This window comes from Stegostoma tigrinum, chromosome 3 (assembly GCF_030684315.1).
Source record: "Stegostoma tigrinum isolate sSteTig4 chromosome 3, sSteTig4.hap1, whole genome shotgun sequence".
Taxonomy (NCBI): Eukaryota; Metazoa; Chordata; class Chondrichthyes; order Orectolobiformes; family Stegostomatidae; genus Stegostoma; species Stegostoma tigrinum.
Genome location: NC_081356.1, coordinates 54,708,543 through 54,729,589, shown reverse-complemented (window position 1 = coordinate 54,729,589; position 21,047 = coordinate 54,708,543). Strand labels below are relative to the sequence as shown.

The window sequence follows — 21,047 nt, the reverse complement described above, 5'->3', positions numbered from 1 at the left end:
TTTGTTACATCAGTAAATGCAATTCGTTTTGTTTCTGCTCTTTTGTAGTGATCAATACTTAACTCCAATTCTGTTCCCATGAATATTTGTCTCAAGATAATATTTTTAATTGCTGTCATTGATTTTAATGTGATATGGGCAGAATAGTACAGCAAAACATCCTTACTTTCACCAAAATTACTACCAAAAATGAGCAACAGTTAAAATCAATACTTGTTCTTTTGTCCAAGATAACAAAGTGTGGAGCTGGATGAACACAGCAGGCCAAGCAGCATCTCAGGAGCACAAAAGCTAACGTTTCAGACCTAGACCCTTCATCAGAGAGGGGGATGGGGAGAGGGAACTGGAATAAATCATCTCCACCTATCTGGACTCCATTTTCTCCCCCCGGTCCAGGAACTCCCCACCTACGTCCGTGACACCACCCACGGCCTCCACCTCCTCCAAGACTTCCAATTCCCTGGCCCCCAACACCTCATTTTCACCGTGGACGTTCAGTCCCTATACACCTGTATTCCTCATGCAGATGGTCTCAAGCCCCTCCGCTTCTTCCTGTCCTGCAGGCCCGACCAATCCCCCTCCACAGACACCCTCATCCGCTCAGCCGAACTCGTCCTCACCCTCAACACCTTCTCTTTCGATTTCTCCCACTTCCTACAGACAAAGGGGGTTGCCATGGGTACCCGCATGGGCCCAAACTATGCCTGCCTCTTTGTAGGTTACGTGGAACAGTCCCTCTTCCTCACCTACACAGGCCCCAAACCCCACCTCTTCCTCCATTACGTTGATGACTGTATCGGTGCCACCTCTTGCTCCCCAGAGGAGCTCGAACAGTTCATCCACTTCATCAACACTTTCTACCCCAACCTCAAGTTCACCTGGGACATCTCCAACACATCCCTCACCTTCCTGGATCTCTCACTCTCCATCTCAGGTAACCAGCTAAAAACTGATGTCCATTTCAAGCCCACTGACTCTCACAGCTACCTAGCATACACCTCCTCCCACCCACCCTCCTTCAAAAATTCCATCCCCTATTCCCAATTCCTCCGCCTCCGCCGCATCTGCTCCCAGGATGAGGCATTCCACTCCCGCACATCCTAGATGTCCAAGTTCTTCAAGGACCGCAACTTTCCCCCCACAGTGGTCAAGAACACCCTTGACTGCGTCTCCTGCGTCTCCCGCATTTCCCGCAACACATCCCTCACACCCCGCCCCCACCACAACCGCCCCCAGAGGGTCCCCCTCGTTCTCACATACCACCCCACCAACCTCCGGATACAACGCATCATCCTCTGACACTTCCGCCATCTACAATCTGACCCCGCCACCCAAGCTATTTTTCCATCCCCACCCGTGTCTGCCTTCTGGAGAAACCACTCTCTCAGCGACTCCCTTGTCCGCTCCACACTCCCCTCCACCCCCGCCACACCCGGCACCTTCCCCTGCAACCACAGGAAGTGCTACACTTGCCACCACACCTCCTCCCTCACCCCTATCCTAGGCCCCAAGATGACCTTCCATATCAAGCAGATGTTCACATGCACATCTGCCAATGTGGTATATTGTATCCATTGCAGCCGGTGTGGCTTCCTCTACATTGGGGAAACCAAGTGGTGGCTTGGGGACCGCTTTGCAGAACACCTCCGCTCGGTTCGCAGCAAACAACTGCACCTCCCAGTCGTGAACCATTTCAACTTCCCCTCCCATTCCTCAGATGACATGCCCATCATGGGCCTTCTGCAGTGTCACAATGATGCCACCTGAAGGTTGCAGGAACAGCAACTCATATTCCGCTTGGGAACCCTGCAGCCCAATGGTATCACTGTGGACTTCACCAGCTTCAAAGTCTCCCCCTCCCCCACTGCATCCCAAAACCAACCCAGTTCTTCCCCTCCCCCCACTGCATCACAAAACCAGCCCAGCTCCCCCCCTCCCCCCCACTGCATTCCAAAACCACCCCAGCCTGTCTCGGCTTCCCTAACCTGTTCTTCCTCTCACCCATCCCTTCCTCCCACCACAAGCCGCACCTCCATTTCCTACCTACCACCTCATCCCGCCTTCTTGACCTGTCCATCTTCCCTGGACTGACCTATCCCCTCCCTACCTCCTCTCTACCTATCTTGTTTTCTCTCCATCTTCGGTCCGCCTCCCCCTCTCTCCCTATTTATTCCAGTTCCCTCTCCCCATCCCCCTCTCTGATGAAGGGTCCAGGCCCAAAACGTCAGCTTTTGTGCTCCTGAGATGCTGCTTGGCCTGCTGTGTTCATCCAGCTCCACACTTTGTTATCTTGGATTCTCCAGTATCTGCAGTTCCCATTATCATTGTTCTTTTGTCCAGTTTGTTTGTTCGCTCTCTGTTTATCTCTCACACCACCCCGTCTCCCATAATGTCACTCAATAAGGTCAATTAATACATTTAAGAAGTCTTACTTTAAAACAATTGTTTATAAGGTGATATCTGAATTTTTTACGACTTAGTAAAAATTCTGGGCTAAATCTACAGAAATCAACAGAGCAAAATTAACCTATTACTGAAAAGATGTTCCAGAATATCTTACAAAACATTTGTCAGACCTCTTTAATGTCTGCTTGGAGTCTGATCACTGGATGTAAATAGGTTAATATTCCCAACTCCACTAATTACTGCCTTTGTTTAAGTTAAAACTTTGATGGTAGATTGACTTGATTATGCTCAAAGTAACTTTTCTTTTCTACCAGGGTTATTGAGTTCTCAATGGGAAGTCTGCAATTACTCCAAGAGGAGGAGGAGAATTACGGCATTGAAGCAGGTCATTCAGACAAACTACTCTACTTGGAACAAGAACAAAATGCATGTTAGGTATTATTTGTAAGGAGAAGTACAGTTAACATTTCAGGTCTATAACTTTCCATCAGAATTGACAGGTTGTGGGAGGAGAAGAACAAAAAGGATGCTCTGTATAATGGAAGGAGGGCAGGAGCAATTAAATGAAATTTCGTGGTACAAAGGCCATGGTAATGGATAAAGAGACAAAAGTTGTGAACAGATGAAATGTAAATAATCAGACAGCAGTCCTCCAAATGCAAAGTCAAGGAATAAATAGAGAGAAAATCACTGAACAAGCGGAAAAACATACATGAAACAAAATGGAGTCAGAGGCTATGATCTAAAATTATTAAACTCGGTGTCGGGTACAGAAAATCCTGTGGGACCAAGTCAAAAGCCAAGGGCCTGTTCTTCAAGGCTTGCATCAGATTTCATTGGAAGGTAGTGTCAGATCAAAGACAAAGGTCAGGGCAGAAGCAGGATTGTGAACTGAAATGATGAGTGATAAGAAGCTCAGGGTCACGCTTACAAATTGAACAGAGGTGTTTCATTAAGCAGTCAGTCTATGTTTTGTCTCCTCAACATGGACAAAAAAAATCACACAGCAGCGAATACAGCAGGTCAAATGGAAGGATAGTCAAGTAAATAATTTAAAAGAGTTGTTGGGCCTTGGCTGGTGAGAAGCAGGTATTGTTTTCCCTAAGCGATATAGTAAGAACTGCCGATGCTGGGGTCAGAGATAACACTGTGTGGAGCTGGAGGAACGCAGCCACCCAGGCAGCCAGCCAGCAGAGAAGCAGGAATGTTGACGTTTCAGGTCAGGACCCTTCTTCAGAAATGAGGGAGGGGGAAAGGAGTTAAATAGAGAGGGGGGGGTGGGGCTGGGGAAGGTAAGGTGGCATGGTGATAGGTGAGTGCAGGTAGGCAGTGGTGGGGATTGGTCAGTGAGGTGGGAGGAGCAGATAGGTCAGTACGGTGACTCAGTGGTTAACACTGCTGCCCCAAAGCACCAAGACCTGGGTTCGATTCCACCACCTGGCGACTCTCTGTGTGGAGTTTGCACATTCTCCCTGCGTCTGTATGGGTTTTGTCTGGGTGTTCCGGTTTCCTCCCACAGTCCAAAGATATGCAGGTTAGGTGGATTGGCCATGCTAAGCTGCCCGTAGTATTCAGGGATGTGCAGATTAGGTGGGTTATAGGGAGATGGGTCAGTGTGGGTGTTGGGCCAAAGGGCCTGTTTCCACACTGTAGGGATTCTATGATGAAGATGGACAAGTAAGCTTTAATGAAAAGGTACCAGACAAAAGACGGAGTTGTAGGAGGTGACTGCGACCACTATAGCACAATTGTACGTGCAGTGGGGAGATACTATGACCCAAGGTTTCAGCATCAAACTGGCCAATCGACACAATGTTCATGATAATAGCATTCTCATGGATTTTTCCCTTGTAATAGCTCTTAAACATCTATAGCTGGAAGCTAGAGAACTTACATTTCTCATTCCAGTACCTTCAAATTTTCTTGGTTCATAGTTAGCTGATCATTTCTATATAAAAAGTTTGAAGCTGTTTTCTTTACACTTTGCAGCCCCTCTCTTCTATTTGCTATCCCTTTCTCCAATTTGCTTCTCTGGCATCCCAGCAGAAATTGCAAGGGTGAACCAGCCATGATCGGGGGAGCAGTTCTTCAGAGGCGGAGGAGGACATAGCAAGAAGGAGGCATCCACAATGCTTTTATCTTGACTTATTGATGAAAAATGTCTAGTTTCCTTGGATGATATTAAAGAACAACATTGCTTGTTACCTTCTACCTAGCTGTTCATTCGGTGTTCTATTACACCATCGTCTTAGTCAAGATTCTGCAACAAACACCAGCAACAATTGCCTTTGCCATAACATTACAGTTAAACAACAAATCAATTATATAAGGAAAAATGTCTACTCACCCTTGTACATCTTTGGACCTGTCCTGCAGGTGCCTTTGATTGTTCTGGTGCTCCCACATATCCACCCCAATGGCTGCAATATAGCCACTGGAAAGTCATTGAGTTTCAGTATGGGAGACTACAGATGGCCTTGCTGGATGACTTTGAATAGTTCTGGGGCTTGAAAACTGTACTACAGATTTCCCCAGTTAAGCATTAGTCTGTAGTAACTGTTCTGAAGTATCTTTCTGCCTTCAAAAGTTTTAAATCTGTTTCTTTGTAATACTGTATTTACTGTTTATTGGGTTTTCCCACCTTTTCTAGAGTGTTCCCACTTCTCACAATGGTTAAAATAGTGGCTACCCACTTTTTTTTTGTCAGCCAAGATTGTGTCTTCCCACTTCTTGCCATACAAAATGGGCAATATCCTGCCTCTTGTGGTCTAAAACACACAGTGTGTGTTTTACATTTGTTTTACATTTTTTTAAAATTCTTCAGATGTAGAGGTAACACAGTGTGGAGCTAGAGGAGCACAGCAGGCCAGGCAGCATCAGAGGAGCAGGAAAGTTGATGTTTCGGGTCAGGACCCTTCTACAGAAATGGGGAGGGGGAAGGGAGCTCAGAAATAACTAGAGGAGGGGTGGGGCTAGCGAAGGTAGGTGGAACAGTGAGTACAGGTAGGAGTGGTGGGGATTGATCAGTGGGCTGGGATGAGCGGAAAGGTGGGAGCAGAGACTGATAGGTTATATCAGGTCAGGGAGGCAGGGATGAGAGGGAGAGTTGATCATGGGATGAGGCCGGAGCTTGGGGAGATTTTGAAACTGGTAAAATCCACATTTAGGCCATTGGGCTGAAGGCTCCCCAGGCAGCATATGAGGTGCTGCTCCTCCAGTTTGCAGGTGGCATAATTTTGACACTGGTTGAGGCCCAGGATGGACATTACCAGCTCCTCTGATGCTGCATCGCTTGCTGTGATCCTCCAGCTCAACACTGTGCTATCTTTTACTCCAGCATATGCAGTTCATACTATTCCCTGGATGTAGCCTTCCTAAATCTTCCTGCCAGAACCACGTCTTAATTACTGAGCCTCAGCCCTTTTAGGTCCTTAATTTTTTCTGAATATTCTTTTTCTGTCAGATTTTTTGAACAGATTTCTTAAGATTTGCTCATTTTCAACTTAAACAAATCTTGAGTCCTTCCCAATTCTACGGTCCTCATTTAAATTTCATTCCTGCCTTATTCACTGTTTCTTGTACCTGTGCATTGTGCAGCTTAATGTAAGTGACAGCAATGCTTGTTGTGAAAGTGAAGAATCTCTTCTATACTCCTTTGCCTCCAACGTTTAATTGTAGTGCTACTTCTCAAAGTTATTCCCTTTTCACTTAGCAATCACAAACTTTACTTTCTGAAGCCCTCAGTTTCTACTTAACTGAGGTATCTTGTAAGTGTAGCTGGTTTTTTGTCATTTTAAACTAGACCACACTGTTATCAACTCTGAATAAGGTTTTACCTTTGGAGTAATAAGCTTGCCATTTTACCACTTCTATGGCTACTGCAGTTTCCATGTCAGTAATCATGTTTCAGTTGTTGATTGACTGTTTGTGTCTTCTTAAGACAGTCATGCTAGTACAGTGTAAACTCACTTTCTTGAATGTTTCATTTTTTAGGAGACTTGCGGATTTTTTTTCCAGGGGTGTCAGATTAAGACCACTATAAATATGCGGTATTGTCCCTGTAACTACTCCTGGTACTTGGTGGTATTTTCCACCTCCACCAGTATATAATACTGGGTAATGTTTGTTTGAAGTAGTTTGCTGTCACCAAAGTAGTTTGGTCTTGCTTTGTCTTAGGCCTACTTAGTGATTAGAGGTGGAGGATAAACCACCGTATTGCACCTACAGAAGATGCATTGCCAATATGTAATTGATTGGTTTGTGTTCAATTCCATTTTTGGCTGATGTGGAATTGTCAACTGTCTTCTTGCTCCACCTGTGGTGCAGATTGCACCACTGTGGGTCAGATCTACCTTCAGGCAGAAACTCAAGATGAACATAGTTAATCTGATACATGATTTACATATATAGTTGCTCCCTTAATACAAATAACCTTCTGATTGTCCAATCAACCTGTGACTCATCAAAACCATGATAGCTCCTATGATAGACCCCATGAATTGCAGAGCATCACAATCACAAGATCTGCTAGCTTAGCTTGTGCTTTATGTTGAAACTTAAGAATAGGAGTAAGCCCTTGAACTTAGTCTGCTATTGAATGAGATCTGTGGTCAAACTCACATACTTGCCTTTGGCCCATATCTTTTAATACCTAACAAAATACTTACTGATACTTAACTAATATTTAACAAAAATGTATCTATCACAGATTAAAACTAACAACTTACCTCCTTGACATCTGCATGAATTGCTGTTCTTGTTCTTTAACCTGTTAATTCTAGTAATTAATGGCATAAGTACCCTGTTACTAATATAATAATTGTTAATGAATGCCAGTCAAACTTCCTTTCTCAAAAAGTGTACAGTTATAAATGTGATAATTCATTCCTTCAGATCGTCAACTGTTTTCAAAGATGTAAAAAGTGCGAAATATTACCTTAATTTTAAAAAAGATTTCATTTCTGTATCTTTTTGTTCTCTCATCTTATACAAGTTCTCTTTGATTATTTTCTTTCTTCATTTGAAATTGTCTACTTTAATCCACTTATCTTGCCAATCCTTTGACTGTTTATTTCACAATCCTCAAATTGTTATGTCTGAAGCTGGAGCAGTGCACTGTCTCTCGAGTCCAACTACTTCATGCATTACCACATAAAATAAATACTTCTTCCAGTTACTAAGCATAACAATTAAATACCAAGCTTTAAACAACAAAATGTAACAATCAGGTATTTTAATAATCAGAATTATTTTGTTAACATTCACAGTCAGTAATGTAAAAGTGCGTGCAATTTCGGAAAAAATTTCGCCAGTCACGTGGTTTTATTTGCTCAGGAAATAAAATCTTGTGTGCTCTTTCAACAGAACAAATAGATTTTGCCTTGAACTCAACAAAAAGGGTTTTAATTTTAGAAATTAGAGCGATCAGCTGGGAAGCTTGATCTTAACAAGTTTTCCTCCAATTCATCTTGTTCTTGGAAGTCTCCCCTCCAACTGAACAGATTAAACAAGAGCCATCGCCAAAGAAGTCACTGTTCCAAACAGCCACAATAGAGATATAAAGAAAAGCAAGCAGTTATCATCTGTCATGTGATTGATAGGAAGCTTTGTTAAAACAAAATCTCCAATTTCCATAATGAACTGCCAAAATGTCTTTTAAAGAAACTACTCCAGGTACTTCCACAAAATTGAAAAAGCCTATTTTCCACTATTCACAAAATGTAGTCTTCTAAGCAATATAAAGTGTACTTGTAACATAATCCAGTTGGTTAAGAGATATACTGTTTTCCTCATTGTTCAGTAAGATGACAGATTTCTTGTTATATGCATTATATTATTGTTAGCTTGCACTTGCAGTAACATTGCAGGCAAAACTATAACATTTTAAACAGTAAGAAAAAAGTCTAACTAACACGACTGCATAATATGGCAAAATTTGAGCTAAAATTTACATTGAGGTGGTGGCATGGCAGAATCAAACAGTTTATCCAGTAGCCATCCACAGTTGACTATCACAAATAAACGACAGAGCATAAGACTTTTTTTTTGTTTATAATCACCAATGTGTAATTGATCGCTGAAGGGTCTGTGGTACATTGGTACCACCCACCCAAACACCGTTGAGCCAAAAGACCTTGGTTCAAGTTCCACCTGCTTCAGAGATATGTCATATTATATCTTAACAGATTGATTAAAATGGCTTTCTATAATTGAATGTCAAATGCTTCTGACATAATTGAAACTTTTAAAAATGAAAGTAAGATCTAAACTTACTCATATCAAAGACATCTTTTTTTGATAGGTTTTCATTATTATTTGTCAATTCATTGGTTCCTGTGTTAGTGCTGGGATGTACTTGCAATGTCGCTACAGCCTGGAGATCTAGATGTTGAGTGTTGACATATGTTGGTACTTCTCCATCTATGGATAATGAAGGTCTCACCTCCGATCGAACGCATAAATCAGTAGAGGATCCTGCAGATTTCAAATAAGGAATACATAAGGGAAGTTTAAGTAATTACTTCTAAACAAAGGAGTAGATAGGAGGATCTGGGATTGTGGATAATTGTGGACAAGAAGCTGGATCCATTGGATTTACAGCCCATAAAAAAATCAGTGAAGAATGAACTTCCTGGTCTAATCCTCACAATAATATAGAGAAACCTTGACAGTGTTTGTAAAGAATCTCGGATTACATTAGGAATTTCAGCCAGCCTGACTCATTACTGACCTGTCTGCAAAGAACAGATGTAAGTTCCACTGTGAGTCTATTGATAAAGAAAAATAAAGAATATTGATCTTAGCAGAGTCAAGAAATCTGTAATAAATTTATCCATCTTTTCCTCAAGGGGAATGTAAAGATTATGCAGACAATTTTCTTCAGCCTGATTCCATGCTTTGTCTCCCTAATGTGTAGGAAATCACATTATGAACAATAATTCTGGCCTCACATGTCCTACCCTTGAAATGATACGTGGTTGCTCTGCTTCCCAACCCTTCTTTGCCTCTGTCAAAGTGCTCTAGGTGTAGGTGCTCACTTGGAATATTCCAATGGCATGATCTCTGACTCCATCAGGGTCGAAGGTAGAGCAGAATGGTAGCTAGAAATCCTAAACTGACATACTCACTCCTTCTCTAAAGGCTTTGTGGAATTTCTATCTCTTTTGCTTTTATCACTTTTGAGATGTGACGGTCTTTTCATTTTGTAAGCTTTCGTATTCCATCATTGTTATGAACTAGTATCAGATCATCACAAATAAAATCAGAAAAAGCTAATGAAACTCAGCAGACCTGGCAGCATCTGTGGAGAGAAAGGAGACTCAAAGTTTTGAGCCCAGTGACTGTTCTTCTGAACACAATCAATTCATTGTTCCATTGTTTCAGGTATCTATGCAAAGAAAGGAGGGACTGGTCTATTGCTCAGTTTCTATTGTTTTTGCTAAATCTCAAGGAGCTATGGAGAATGTAAAAAAGATGAAGTTCAGATCATTTCATAGTAGAATGTGTTTACTCATTATCTAAAAATATATTTTTAAATGTCACTCCTAGATTATGACAGTCATTAGCGACATACAAGTAATGACTCCATTTTCTCCCCTTTGGTCCAGGAACTCCCCACCTATGTCCGTGACACCACCCACGCCCTCCACCTCCTCCAGGACTTCCAATTCCCTGGCCCCCAACACCTCATATTCACCATGGACGTCCAGTCCCTGTACACCTGCATTCCGCATGGAGATGGCCTCAAGGCCCTCCGCTTCTTCCTGTCCCGCAGGCCCGACCAGGCCCCCTCCACCGACACTCTCATCCGCCTAGCGGAACTCGTCCTCACACTCAACAACTTCTCTTTTGACTCCTCCCACTTCCTACAGACTAAGGGGGTGGCCATGGGCACCCACATGGGCCCCAGCTATGCCTGCCTCTTTGTAGGTTACGTGGAACAGTCCATCTTCCGCACCTACACAGGCCCCAAACCCCACCTCTTCCTCCGGTACATTGATGACTGTATCGGCGCCGCCTCTTGCTCCCCAGAGGAGCTCGAACAGTTCATCCACTTCACCAACACCTTCCACCCCAACCTTCAGTTCACCTGGGCCATCTCCAGCACATCCCTCACCTTCCTGGACCTCTCAGTCTCCATCTCAGGCAACCAGCTTGTAACTGATGTCCATTTCAAGCCCACCGACTCCCACAGCTACCTAGAATACACCTCCTCCCACCCACCCTCCTGCAAAAATTCCATCCCCTATTCCCAATTCCTCCGCCTCCGCCGCATCTGCTCCCACGATAAGACATTCCACTCCCGCACATCCCAGATGTCCAAGTTCTTTAAGGACCGCAACTTCCCCCCCACGGTGATTGAGAACGCCCTTGACCGCGTCTCCCGCATTTCCCGCGACACATCCCTCACACCCCGCCCCCGCCACAACCGCCCCAAGAGGATCCCCCTCGTTCTCACACACCACCCTACCAACCTCCGGATACAACGCATTATCCTCCGACACTTCCGCCATTTACAATCCGACCCCACCACCCAAGACATTTTTCCATCCCCACCCCTGTCTGCTTTCCGGAGAGACCACTCTCTCCGTGACTCCCTTGTTCGCTCCACACTGCCCTCCAACCCCACCACACCCGGCACCTTCCCCTGCAACCGCAGGAAATGCTACACTTGTCCCCACACCTCCTCCCTCACCCCCATCCCAGGCCCCAAGATGACATTCCACATTAAGCAGAGGTTCACCTGCACATCTGCCAATGTGGTATACTGCATCCACTGTACCCGGTGCGGCTTTCTCTACATTGGGGAAACCAAGCGGAGGCTTGGGGACCGCTTTGCAGAACACCTCCGCTCAGTTCGCAACAAACAACTGCACCTCCCAGTCGCAAACCATTTCCACTCCCCCTCCCATTCTCTTGATGACATGTCCATCATGGGCCTCCTGCACTGCCACAATGATGCCACCCGAAGGTTGCAGGAACAGCAACTCATATTCCGCCTGGGAACCCTGCAGCCATATGGTATCAATGTGGACTTCACCAGTTTCAAAATCTCCCCTTCCCCAACTGCATCCCTAAACCAGCCCAGTTCATCCCCTCCCCCCACTGCACCACACAACCAGCCCAGCTCTTCCCCCCCACCCACTGCATCCCAAAACCAGTCCAACCTGTCTCTGCCTCCCTAACCGGTTCTTCCTCTCACCCATCCCTTCCTCCCACCCCAAGCCGCACCCCCAGCTACCTACTAACCTCATCCCACCTCCTTGACCTGTCCGTCTTCCCTGGACTGACCTATCCCCTCCCTACCTCCCCACCCACACCTTCTCCACCTATCTTCTTTACTCTCCATCTTCGGTCCGCCTCCCCCTCTCTCCCTATTTATTCCAGTTCCCTCCCCCCATCCCCCTCTCTGATGAAGGGTCTAGGCCTGAAACGTCAGCTTTTGTGCTCCTGAGATGCTGCTTGGCCTGCTGTGTTCATCCAGCCTCACATTTTATTATCAAGTAATGACTGGATGGGTTGTTTCGTAATCTACAAGGGGACGTTCATGGCCTGACACATCAATTATGTAGTATTTTTCCATGTTTGAAAATCTTCTGTAATCCTAAGTACAATACATTGCATATATGCTGATAATATAAATCTGCAAAATATATGATAAGGCTTTATATGGTCAGGTCATATTTAGGATGGTTTTCCCAATTATGGACAGAACCAAAGGTTTAGCGGACAACACTCAGCACAACATTCCCTATGTTCTGAGGGCTGAGAAGTCCTTCCAAAATGATGTCTGTGACATGCATACACATTCTGTCAGAAGAAGAATGGACTGTGTATTGGTAAAAGGATCAAAAAGCACACACATCTGTCAGAAGAATGCAGAGCAGACACATCATGAGGACAATCAGCAAGTACTAGTTATTTGGTACCAACATTGTAATTTTGAAGCTGCATATTTCAGCCTACTCCCTCCCAATTTCCCACAGTTGAACACGTTTATTGGCATGACAAACCCTCAACCTGTTGTATTTGAAGAAATGATCAGCCAACTACAAGTCAGTTGCTGGGTTATTTCTTCTGGCTGTTGCCACGATTCTACAGTTTCAGTAATATGCAAGAAGTAATGTAGCTAATATGGAAATCTATTTTTGGTGACTTAAAGGTCTGTTCAGAAAATAGTTGTTTCCATACATTGACAGCCTAGTATGCAATTCTCTTAAGATTAAACATGTTTGGTAGGATGAGCAGAGGAAGAACAAAATAAAGTGCTGGAAGAGGGAGGAGGGAAAAGAAGCCATATCCGGGGCAAAACACTGAGGGAAGCAATTCATGTACTTGATTGTCAGTGACAATAAAAGTACGAGATGATGTTTGAGCACTTCACTACGTCATAGTTGCAAATGTAACCTCATGAATGGTAAAGAATGCAGTGAAAATTGTTGTGAATGTGAGAGTGGCTATAAACCTTTATGAATCTGGCTCTTTTTGGACTGCTGGTGGAGATATTAGCAGGACATCAAAGTCTGCAGTGTGTTGCTATGCAAGGCACTGAGGCACTTTAATAAAAGAGAGAACTTCATTTCATTGCCTCCAACCAGTGAGAGGAAAATGGAGTGACTGTGAGCTTTTGCAAGAATTACATGCTTTCCCATGCAGCAAGGTGCCATTAGAGCATACAAAACGCTTTGCATACACCACATATCAACCCTCCTGTGTAACAAAAACAGAAGGTGTGGCCATGGTTGTGAAAATCTAGTTCATGGTTCTTGTGTTTTAGTATTTTTGTTAAATTTGAGGAATTTAAGTTTAAAGCAGAAAATGGGATGAATGCAATTAAATCATCTTTAAGACAGATGCACCAAAAGGTTGGGGTTATATTGCTTTAAGAGTTTAATGGCTAGAAAGCTAAGGCAATTAACATTCTGGGCTTTAATTACTGAACAAACTTAAAACAGGGACAGGAAAGAAAGTTACCCATGTCTATTTAATAGAATCAGAATAGAAGAATTGGAAATAGAACAGATGGCTTACCTAGTGGTGTCGTAGGGCCTGTAAATCTTGTAGTAATGGCAGTTGAGAGGGAAAGAGATTGAAGTTAGCTTAAAAGCATGTAGGGCAGGTTTTTTAGGTCTTAAGTGGTAAAAAGAGATTATCAATTTTCAACTTTCATCATCAGATTTTAATAGCAGTGAAAAGGAAATACTTAAAAAGGAAAAACACTGATTCAAGATGGCCACAGTGGTCTCTTGATGAGGTTGACCCAAGCTCATGAAACCATCTAATAACAAGAAATCGACCTAAACCAAAATTAACGTTATTATAAAAAGGCTTTGAAACTTTGATCAGTATCTGCTGGTAAGTTTCACATATTGGGCTGAAAGTTGCCTACGAGTTATTCAGCTAGGAAAAAGTGAAGTTAGAAACATGAATGCAGGAAGGAACTGTATTTCAAGTAAAAGCGTTTGCGGCAGTGCAAAGAAAATGGATCCATAACAGTAGAGCTGCATTGCTTGTTCTTTCTCTCTCCCTCTCTCTGCTTCTCTCAGCTACTTATACAGCATTGCCTAATGATAGAGTAAATTGGAGATATATCCATGTATTGAAAATGCAAAGATATCTACAAATATCCCCACTGCTGAGTTTACAAGACACCTATTTAACAGCCATTACTCAGATAAAATTTAATAATTCAGGGATAGGAGCTTCCTGTAAAATGCTTATTCTGATCTCTTTTGTATGAGACGCTGTCCTCGTGTTAAACTTTATACCTTATTTAGTGCATATTTAATGTGTTTTGCTATTTTTCTGAGGGTTAATAAGTAATAAAGTTCCTCCATCTTCCAATCAAGAAAACAATGTAATTGGCCCCTTAAACTTAACAGGAACAACATTTTAATTGAAGTTTGATACAGTCGTGATTTAAAATTTTATTTAAAACTTTGCTACAGTAAACTGAGGGGAGTTAAAAATAATTGTCGCAGAGATCAGTGGAGCTTAAGAAGGTTCTCTGCTGATAGCAGACTCTAGGTGTTTCAGACAGTAGTCCCAGGAATTATTGATAGTTTATTCAGCTGAAAGTGGCATAAAGAAATACAAAAACAATGTTTATATGGTGCAACTAAGAATATTGAAGTTTAGAGGAACACAGCAGCAGCTTAATGAAACTGGTTAACTGGAACTGGATGAAATTTGATAAATTCTGATACTGTGTCAATAATTAGATCTTTGGGCACAGTCTCAGAAATCCTGGCTAACTTGATCTCAAGCGAAGGTATGGAACTACTAGCCTATGAGTAATCACTCAGGAAGTCTCAGTTGTACAGACATTTGAGGGAGTTCTGAAGCCACATCAGCAAAAGTGAAGAGTTGGAATCCCCTGTAGAGGTGATAAAATTTAATAAGATTTGGTCACAGTATTGCTAATGCCTGGCGGACTTTGCATTCATGACATTGTCCATTTAAAGTGATGCTTATGGAGTTTTGACCATTATTTGCCTCTTAATTAATATTTACATGATGTTAATCTTGAAAGTTAGAGTCTAAATTCCATCTGCATTGTATATGATTTAGAATCATTGCTTTACCTGTCAACTTATCTAGTAATTTTTAAGTGTTTGTTTTGTTCAAATTTGTATGATAGTTTTTTTTTGATGTTTCAATTTAACTCTGGAATCCTTGCACTTATTTGCTTGCTCTTGGTTGTTTCATACGTTCTATTTTTTAAAAAGATTGTGGGAGATCAAGCCAGCTTGTAACAAAAATATATTCTAAACCCCCATTCACCAACAGTCCCACACTCCATATCTTCTGTCTGTCACTGACCAGCACACTAGCATCCATCTCTCGGTGTTGCAATTTCTTGGCAAATGTTTGAACACTGGTAGAGAGAGGATGATGGCATCTATCTGAGCTTCCACCACAGCTGTGAGACATTGGGTTTCCGCTATTGGTACCACAATGAAAGCTAAGACTCCAGTAACGGATATGGTTGGTTCCACAACTGTGTTGATTGAATTGGACAGCTGGAAAGACTAGGTTCCAATTTCTTCACAATGCCTGTGTCAAGTTAGTATCAATTTATTACAACCAATGAACAGTACTGGAAGTGTTGACTGCATGCAGTATTCTGTACAATTAGAGGCAGCACAATGTTGATATACTGTCTGAAGTCCATTAAATTGGCACAACTTAATTTTTCCACAAGATTCCTCATGTCAATTTTCAGCAGATGACAAATTGACAGTCCAAGTACAAACAGCAAACACAATTTTAAAAATAAAGTTTAAACACCACCTTATATTGGAATACTGGTGAGTTGTTACAGCGCAACTTGTAGATGGTGCACACTGCTGCCAATGGATCATGAAATTAGTTTTGAATTATTATAGGAAAGAGCCAGCACAGACACAGTAGATTGATTGATCTCCGTTATGTTGTCCACTGTGGTTTTGTGTGTGTCTTGACATGGATTAGTAATACTGAAGTGTGAAATATCATCATTTTGCTTAAAAAAGTGTTCAACAATTTTCTTTTTCTGTAGAAAAAAATGCTCAGTAGAGGCAGTATGCTGTATCTAACGGTTATGTCATTCCATGTGATGCACAATTCATTCTTGACATAACTTACATGGTTGTGTTGTGCTTTTTCAAATAATATTTAGAACTCTTCTGTGGTAATATATTAGCAGTCTATTTAATGAGTAAAACTCTGACACAGCGCACTCTATTGACCACATTCATGGAGGATACCTAGAATCTCATTCACTTTACTCAGTTTTTCATGTGAATTTACCTATTGTTTCAGTGACAGCTATTTCCCAAAAGGTTATTTATTTACCATATTTGCAGAACGCCCGTCTCCAGTCTTCACTGTGGTTCTCGCCCAGGTCCGGCCCTTGATAGTAGCTTTGATCTTGTCCTATGGCTAACACTGGCTACAGTAACAAAGTAAAATTGTTCAACACTAAAGGGTTCCATGCCTAAAACAACACAGAGTAAGAAAGATTAAAAGAATACCAACATTTCTTTCTTTGGAATGATATCTGTTCTTTTTTTTCCCAACTTGAGTCTCATGCATTTGTTGTTTATACTTATCTGTTTATTTTTCAATCAATGTTAATAAAAATACAGAAGGATTTTGTAGCTATGGGTGAATGTAGTATCAGTATTTTATGCTAATTTATCAGCACTGCTGTATTGCCTAGTCCTTCCTTGTTGAATGAAAACATCACTCCTCACACGATCCCTCATCCCCGCTATTTAGCTCAAAGCCTTCTGTACTGCCCTGTTATGTGACCCACCAGAATACTAGGCTCAACATTGTCCAGAAGAAGGCCATCCCAGTGGTACACTGGAACTTACCCCTGTACTGGTGCTAGCGCCCTATGAATCAAAATCCTTTTCTATTACAAAAGTCATTGAGTTATGCATTAAAATCTCTGACTTTATTCACCCTATGCCAATTTACCTGTGACCTGAGTAGTAATGTGGAGAGTTTATTGTCTCTCTGGTTCTGTTTTTAAATAAATGTCAGAGGGTGCTGGTGGAGGCCTATAACCAGTGGTGTTCTGCAGGGATCAGTTCTGGGTCCACTATTTAGATAAATAATTTAGATGAGAATACAGGACGCATGATTAGTAAGTTTATGGATGTCACCAAAATTGGCAGTTTAGCAGACCGTCAAGAAGATTATCTAAGAGCATGCCAGGAACTTGATCTGCGCCAATAAGCCAATAAATAGCAGATGGAATTAATTTTGGATAAATGCAAGATGTTGCATTTTGGTAGGATGAACAAGGGCAGGAACTACGCAGTTAACGGTAAGGAAATGGACAGTGATAACAGAGACCTAAGTGTTCTGGTACATAGTTCATTGCAAGCTGCGACATAGTTAGGGTGGCGAAGAAGGCATTTACTAGACTTGTCTTCATTGATGAGACTTCTAAGTATAGGAGTTGGGACATCATATTGAGCTTGTATGTTGGTGAGGCTGTTTTTGGAGTACAGTGTACAGTTCGGGTTGCCCTGCTACAGGAAAGATGTTATTTAAATTGGAAAGGGTGCAGAAAAGATTTACAGGAATTGTTAGTGAAATTAGAGATTTTGAGTTTATAAAGAGAACATGGACAGGCTGGGACATTTTTCCCTGGATTGTAGGAGATTAAGTAGTGGCCTTATAGATGTTTATAAAATCATCAGGGGCATAGATACGGTGAATAGCAAAGGTCTTTTCCCTACGGTAGGGGAGTTCAAAACCAAAGGGCATAATGTTAAGGTGAAAGGAGAAAGATTCAAAAGGGATCTGAGATGTAACTTTTTCCACACAGAGTGGTTTGTATGCGGAATGAGTTGCCAGAAGAAGTAGATGCAGGTGCAATTCCAACATTTAAAAGACATTAGATAAGTACATGAATAGGAAAGGTTTAAAGTGATGTAGGCCAAATGCAGGCTGTAGGATTGTATGACTCTATATCCCTCGTAGCTGCTTATACTCCCTTAACAGATACCCACATAGAGCACACTAATTCAATCTTCCTTGTTCCACTGCAAGTTCTTCTCTAACTGCACAAAGATGTTCCAAACCCTGGCACAGGACAGAGCATAGGTCATAGTTCATAGATTCCCTACAGTGTGGAAACAGCCACTTTGGACTCAAGTCCACACTAACTCTCAGACAATTCCACCCAGATCCATCCCCCTATAAACCATCTAATCTACACATCCCTGATCACTACAGACAATGTAGCATAGCCAATCTATCTAGTCTACACATCTTTGGACTGTGTGAGGAAACTGGAGCACCCGGCGGAAACCCACGTGGACACAGGGAGAATGTGCAAACTCGACACAGATGGTTGCCCAAGGGTGGAATCGAGCCTGGTTTCCAAGCGCTGCAAGGCAGCAGTGCTAACCACTGAGCCACCATGCCGCCCCAGTTAAAACCGTATTCTAAATTAACGCTCTCAGCTGTAGAAAATTGTGTCCATCCCTGAACTATGCTATCTTCCGCTACCACTATGTTTATCACATCTATTATAAAGTCCAACTTAAATGGCTCTCTGCACCATTTTATAATGGTCATCCACTTTGCAGCCTCATTCTCATCCAAGCAAGCTACAAGAACAACAAGACCTTTGGTTAACTGCAAAGTTTGAACGTCTTCCACATCTGGCTTTTTAATCCCCACACAGCTTCATTTACATCACACTCTCCTGTACTGACCATGGACCACATCGGAATACCCTAGGCCAAGGAGTACAATTCCCTTTTAGAACAAAGTCTCTTGGCAACATACCCCTCTTTGAGGCTGTAGTGTCTGTATGTTATTCAATCTGAACTAAAGTTTCTCAAGTCAAAAACACTTAGAGTGTGTATCGTTACTGTGGATCATACTGGTATTTACCAGTGCCCACACACTACAGCTGTAACTCATCATCTGTTCTGTTATATGTCTTGTATTTTAACGATCACATTAACTATTCTTTGTCTAAATTTTAACTGGTGCCTCCAGTTTTGTTCCATTTAGTTCTACCCAGACCCACTCCGGTCTAGATCTCCTCGCAGCCTTGGTCCAAATATGGACAAAAGAGATGACTTCCAGAGGTGAAGTTAGAGTGAATCCTCTTGAAATTAAGGCAACTTTTTAGTGAGATTCCTATCAAAATTAAACTCAAATTTCTGTTGGGAGGAGTCATAACTTGCAAAAAGAAAGATGGTTGTGGTTGTCAATTATTACATCTTAGTTCCAGAATATCAATGCAGTAATTCCTCAGAGTGTGTCCTAGGCTAACCTAACTTCAGTTGCTTCATCAATGATTTTGATTGATCACATTGTCAGAAGTGGTAATATTTCTGAGCATTCAATTATATTTGCAAATCCTCAGAAAATGAGGCAGCTTGTGTCCACACACAGCAAGAATAGGACAGCACTCACGCTGGGATGTGAAATAGAAGTCACACAAATGCTAAGTAATAACCCTCTATGACAATAGAGAATCTAGCAGTGTCCCTTTGACATCAATGTCATTACTGCCACTGAATTATTCCACTCTCAACTTCTGAAGGTTTAGCATTAACCAGAACTTGGTAAGCCATATAAATGCTGCATCTATAATAGCAGGCCAGAAGCTGGAAACTCTGCACCCTGTACCTCATCTCCTATCCCCCCATGCACGATCTACAGGGCATGACTTAAGAGTGTAATGGAGTAGTTCTCACTTGCCTGGAGGATTTTGGCTCTAACAGCACTCAAGATGTAAAACAATATCCAGGATGAAGCAGCCCACTTGTTTGGCACCCTACCCATCACCGTAAATATTCAATTTTTCCACGACTGGAGTACCATTTCAACATTACTCTCTACAGCAAATCACCAAGGTTGCTTTGACTACTCTTGCCTTATCGATCGGTGAGCCTGACATCAGTGGTAGGGAAGCTGCTGGAGAAGATACTGAGGGATAGGATCTATTCCCATTTGTAAGAAAATAGGCTTATCAGTGATAGGCAATATGGTTTTGTGCAGGGAAGGTCATGTCTTACCAACTTTGAGGACGTGACAAAGTTGATTGATGAGGGAAAGGCTGTAGATGTCATATAAATGGACTTCAGTAAGGCGTTTGATAAGGTTCCCCATGGCAGGCTGATGGAGAAAGTGAAGTCACATGGGGTCCAGGGTGTGCTAGCTAGATGGATAAAAAACTGGCTAGGCAACAGGAGACAGAGAGTAGCAGTGGAAGGGGGTTTCTCAAATTGGAGACCTGTGACCAGTGGTGTTCCACAGGGACCTGTGCTGGGACCACTGTTGTCTGTGATATACGTAACTGATTTGGAGGAAGGTGTAGGTGGTCTGATTAGCAAGTTTGCAGATGACACGCAGATTGGTGGAGTAGCAGACAGTGAAGGGGACTGTCAGAGATTACAGCAGAATATAGATAGATTGGAGAGTTGGGCAGATAAATGGCAGATGGAGTTCAATCCGGACAAATGCGAGGTGATGCATTTTGGAAGATCTAATTCAAGAGCGAACTATACAGTAAATGGAAAAGTCCTGGGGAAAATTATGTACAGAGAGATCTGGGTGTTGAGGTCCATTGTTCCCTGAAGGTGGCAACGCAGGTCAATAGGGTGGTCAAGAAGGCATACGGCATGCTTTCCTTCATAGGATGGGGTATTGACTCTTGTACAAGAGTTGTATTCAATACCCCATCCTATGAAGGAAAGCATGCCGTATGCCTTCTTGACCACCCTAATGACCTGCGTTGCCACCTTCAGGGAACAATGGACCTCAACGCCCAGGACATGTTACAGTTGTCTAAGACTTTGGTTCGGCCACATTTAGAGTACTGTATACAGTTCTGGTCACCACATTACCAAAAGGATGTGAATGCTTTGGAGAGGGTGCAGAGGAGGTTCACCAGAATGTTGCCTGGTATAGAAGGTGCTAACTATGAAGAAAGGTTAGGATTATTTTCATTAGAAAGAGGGAGATTGAGGGGGGACCTGATTGAGGTCTACAAAATCATGAGGGGTATTGACAAGGTGGATAGCAAGAAGCTTTTTCCCAGAGTGAGGGACTCAATTACTAGGGGTCATGAGTTCAAAGTGAGAGGAGGAAATTTTATGGGAGATATGCGTGGAAAGTTC

The 21,047-nt window shown here is 42.5% G+C and overlaps 1 protein-coding gene across 8 annotated transcripts in view; it reads right to left on the bottom strand.

The window, feature by feature from the left end:
* LOC125450720 (SHC-transforming protein 3) overlaps positions 1-21,047 on the bottom strand; it is a 218,444-nt gene that overhangs the window by 44,572 nt on the left and 152,825 nt on the right. For all 8 annotated transcript variants that reach the window (XM_059644608.1, XM_059644607.1, XM_059644605.1 and 5 more), the window contains 2 exons: positions 16,243-16,339; positions 8,680-8,880 (listed from right to left, as the gene is read on the bottom strand). In XM_059644608.1, coding sequence (XP_059500591.1) covers positions 8,680-8,880; positions 16,243-16,339 — 298 coding nt within the window. The remainder of the gene's footprint in view (positions 1-8,679; positions 8,881-16,242; positions 16,340-21,047) is intronic.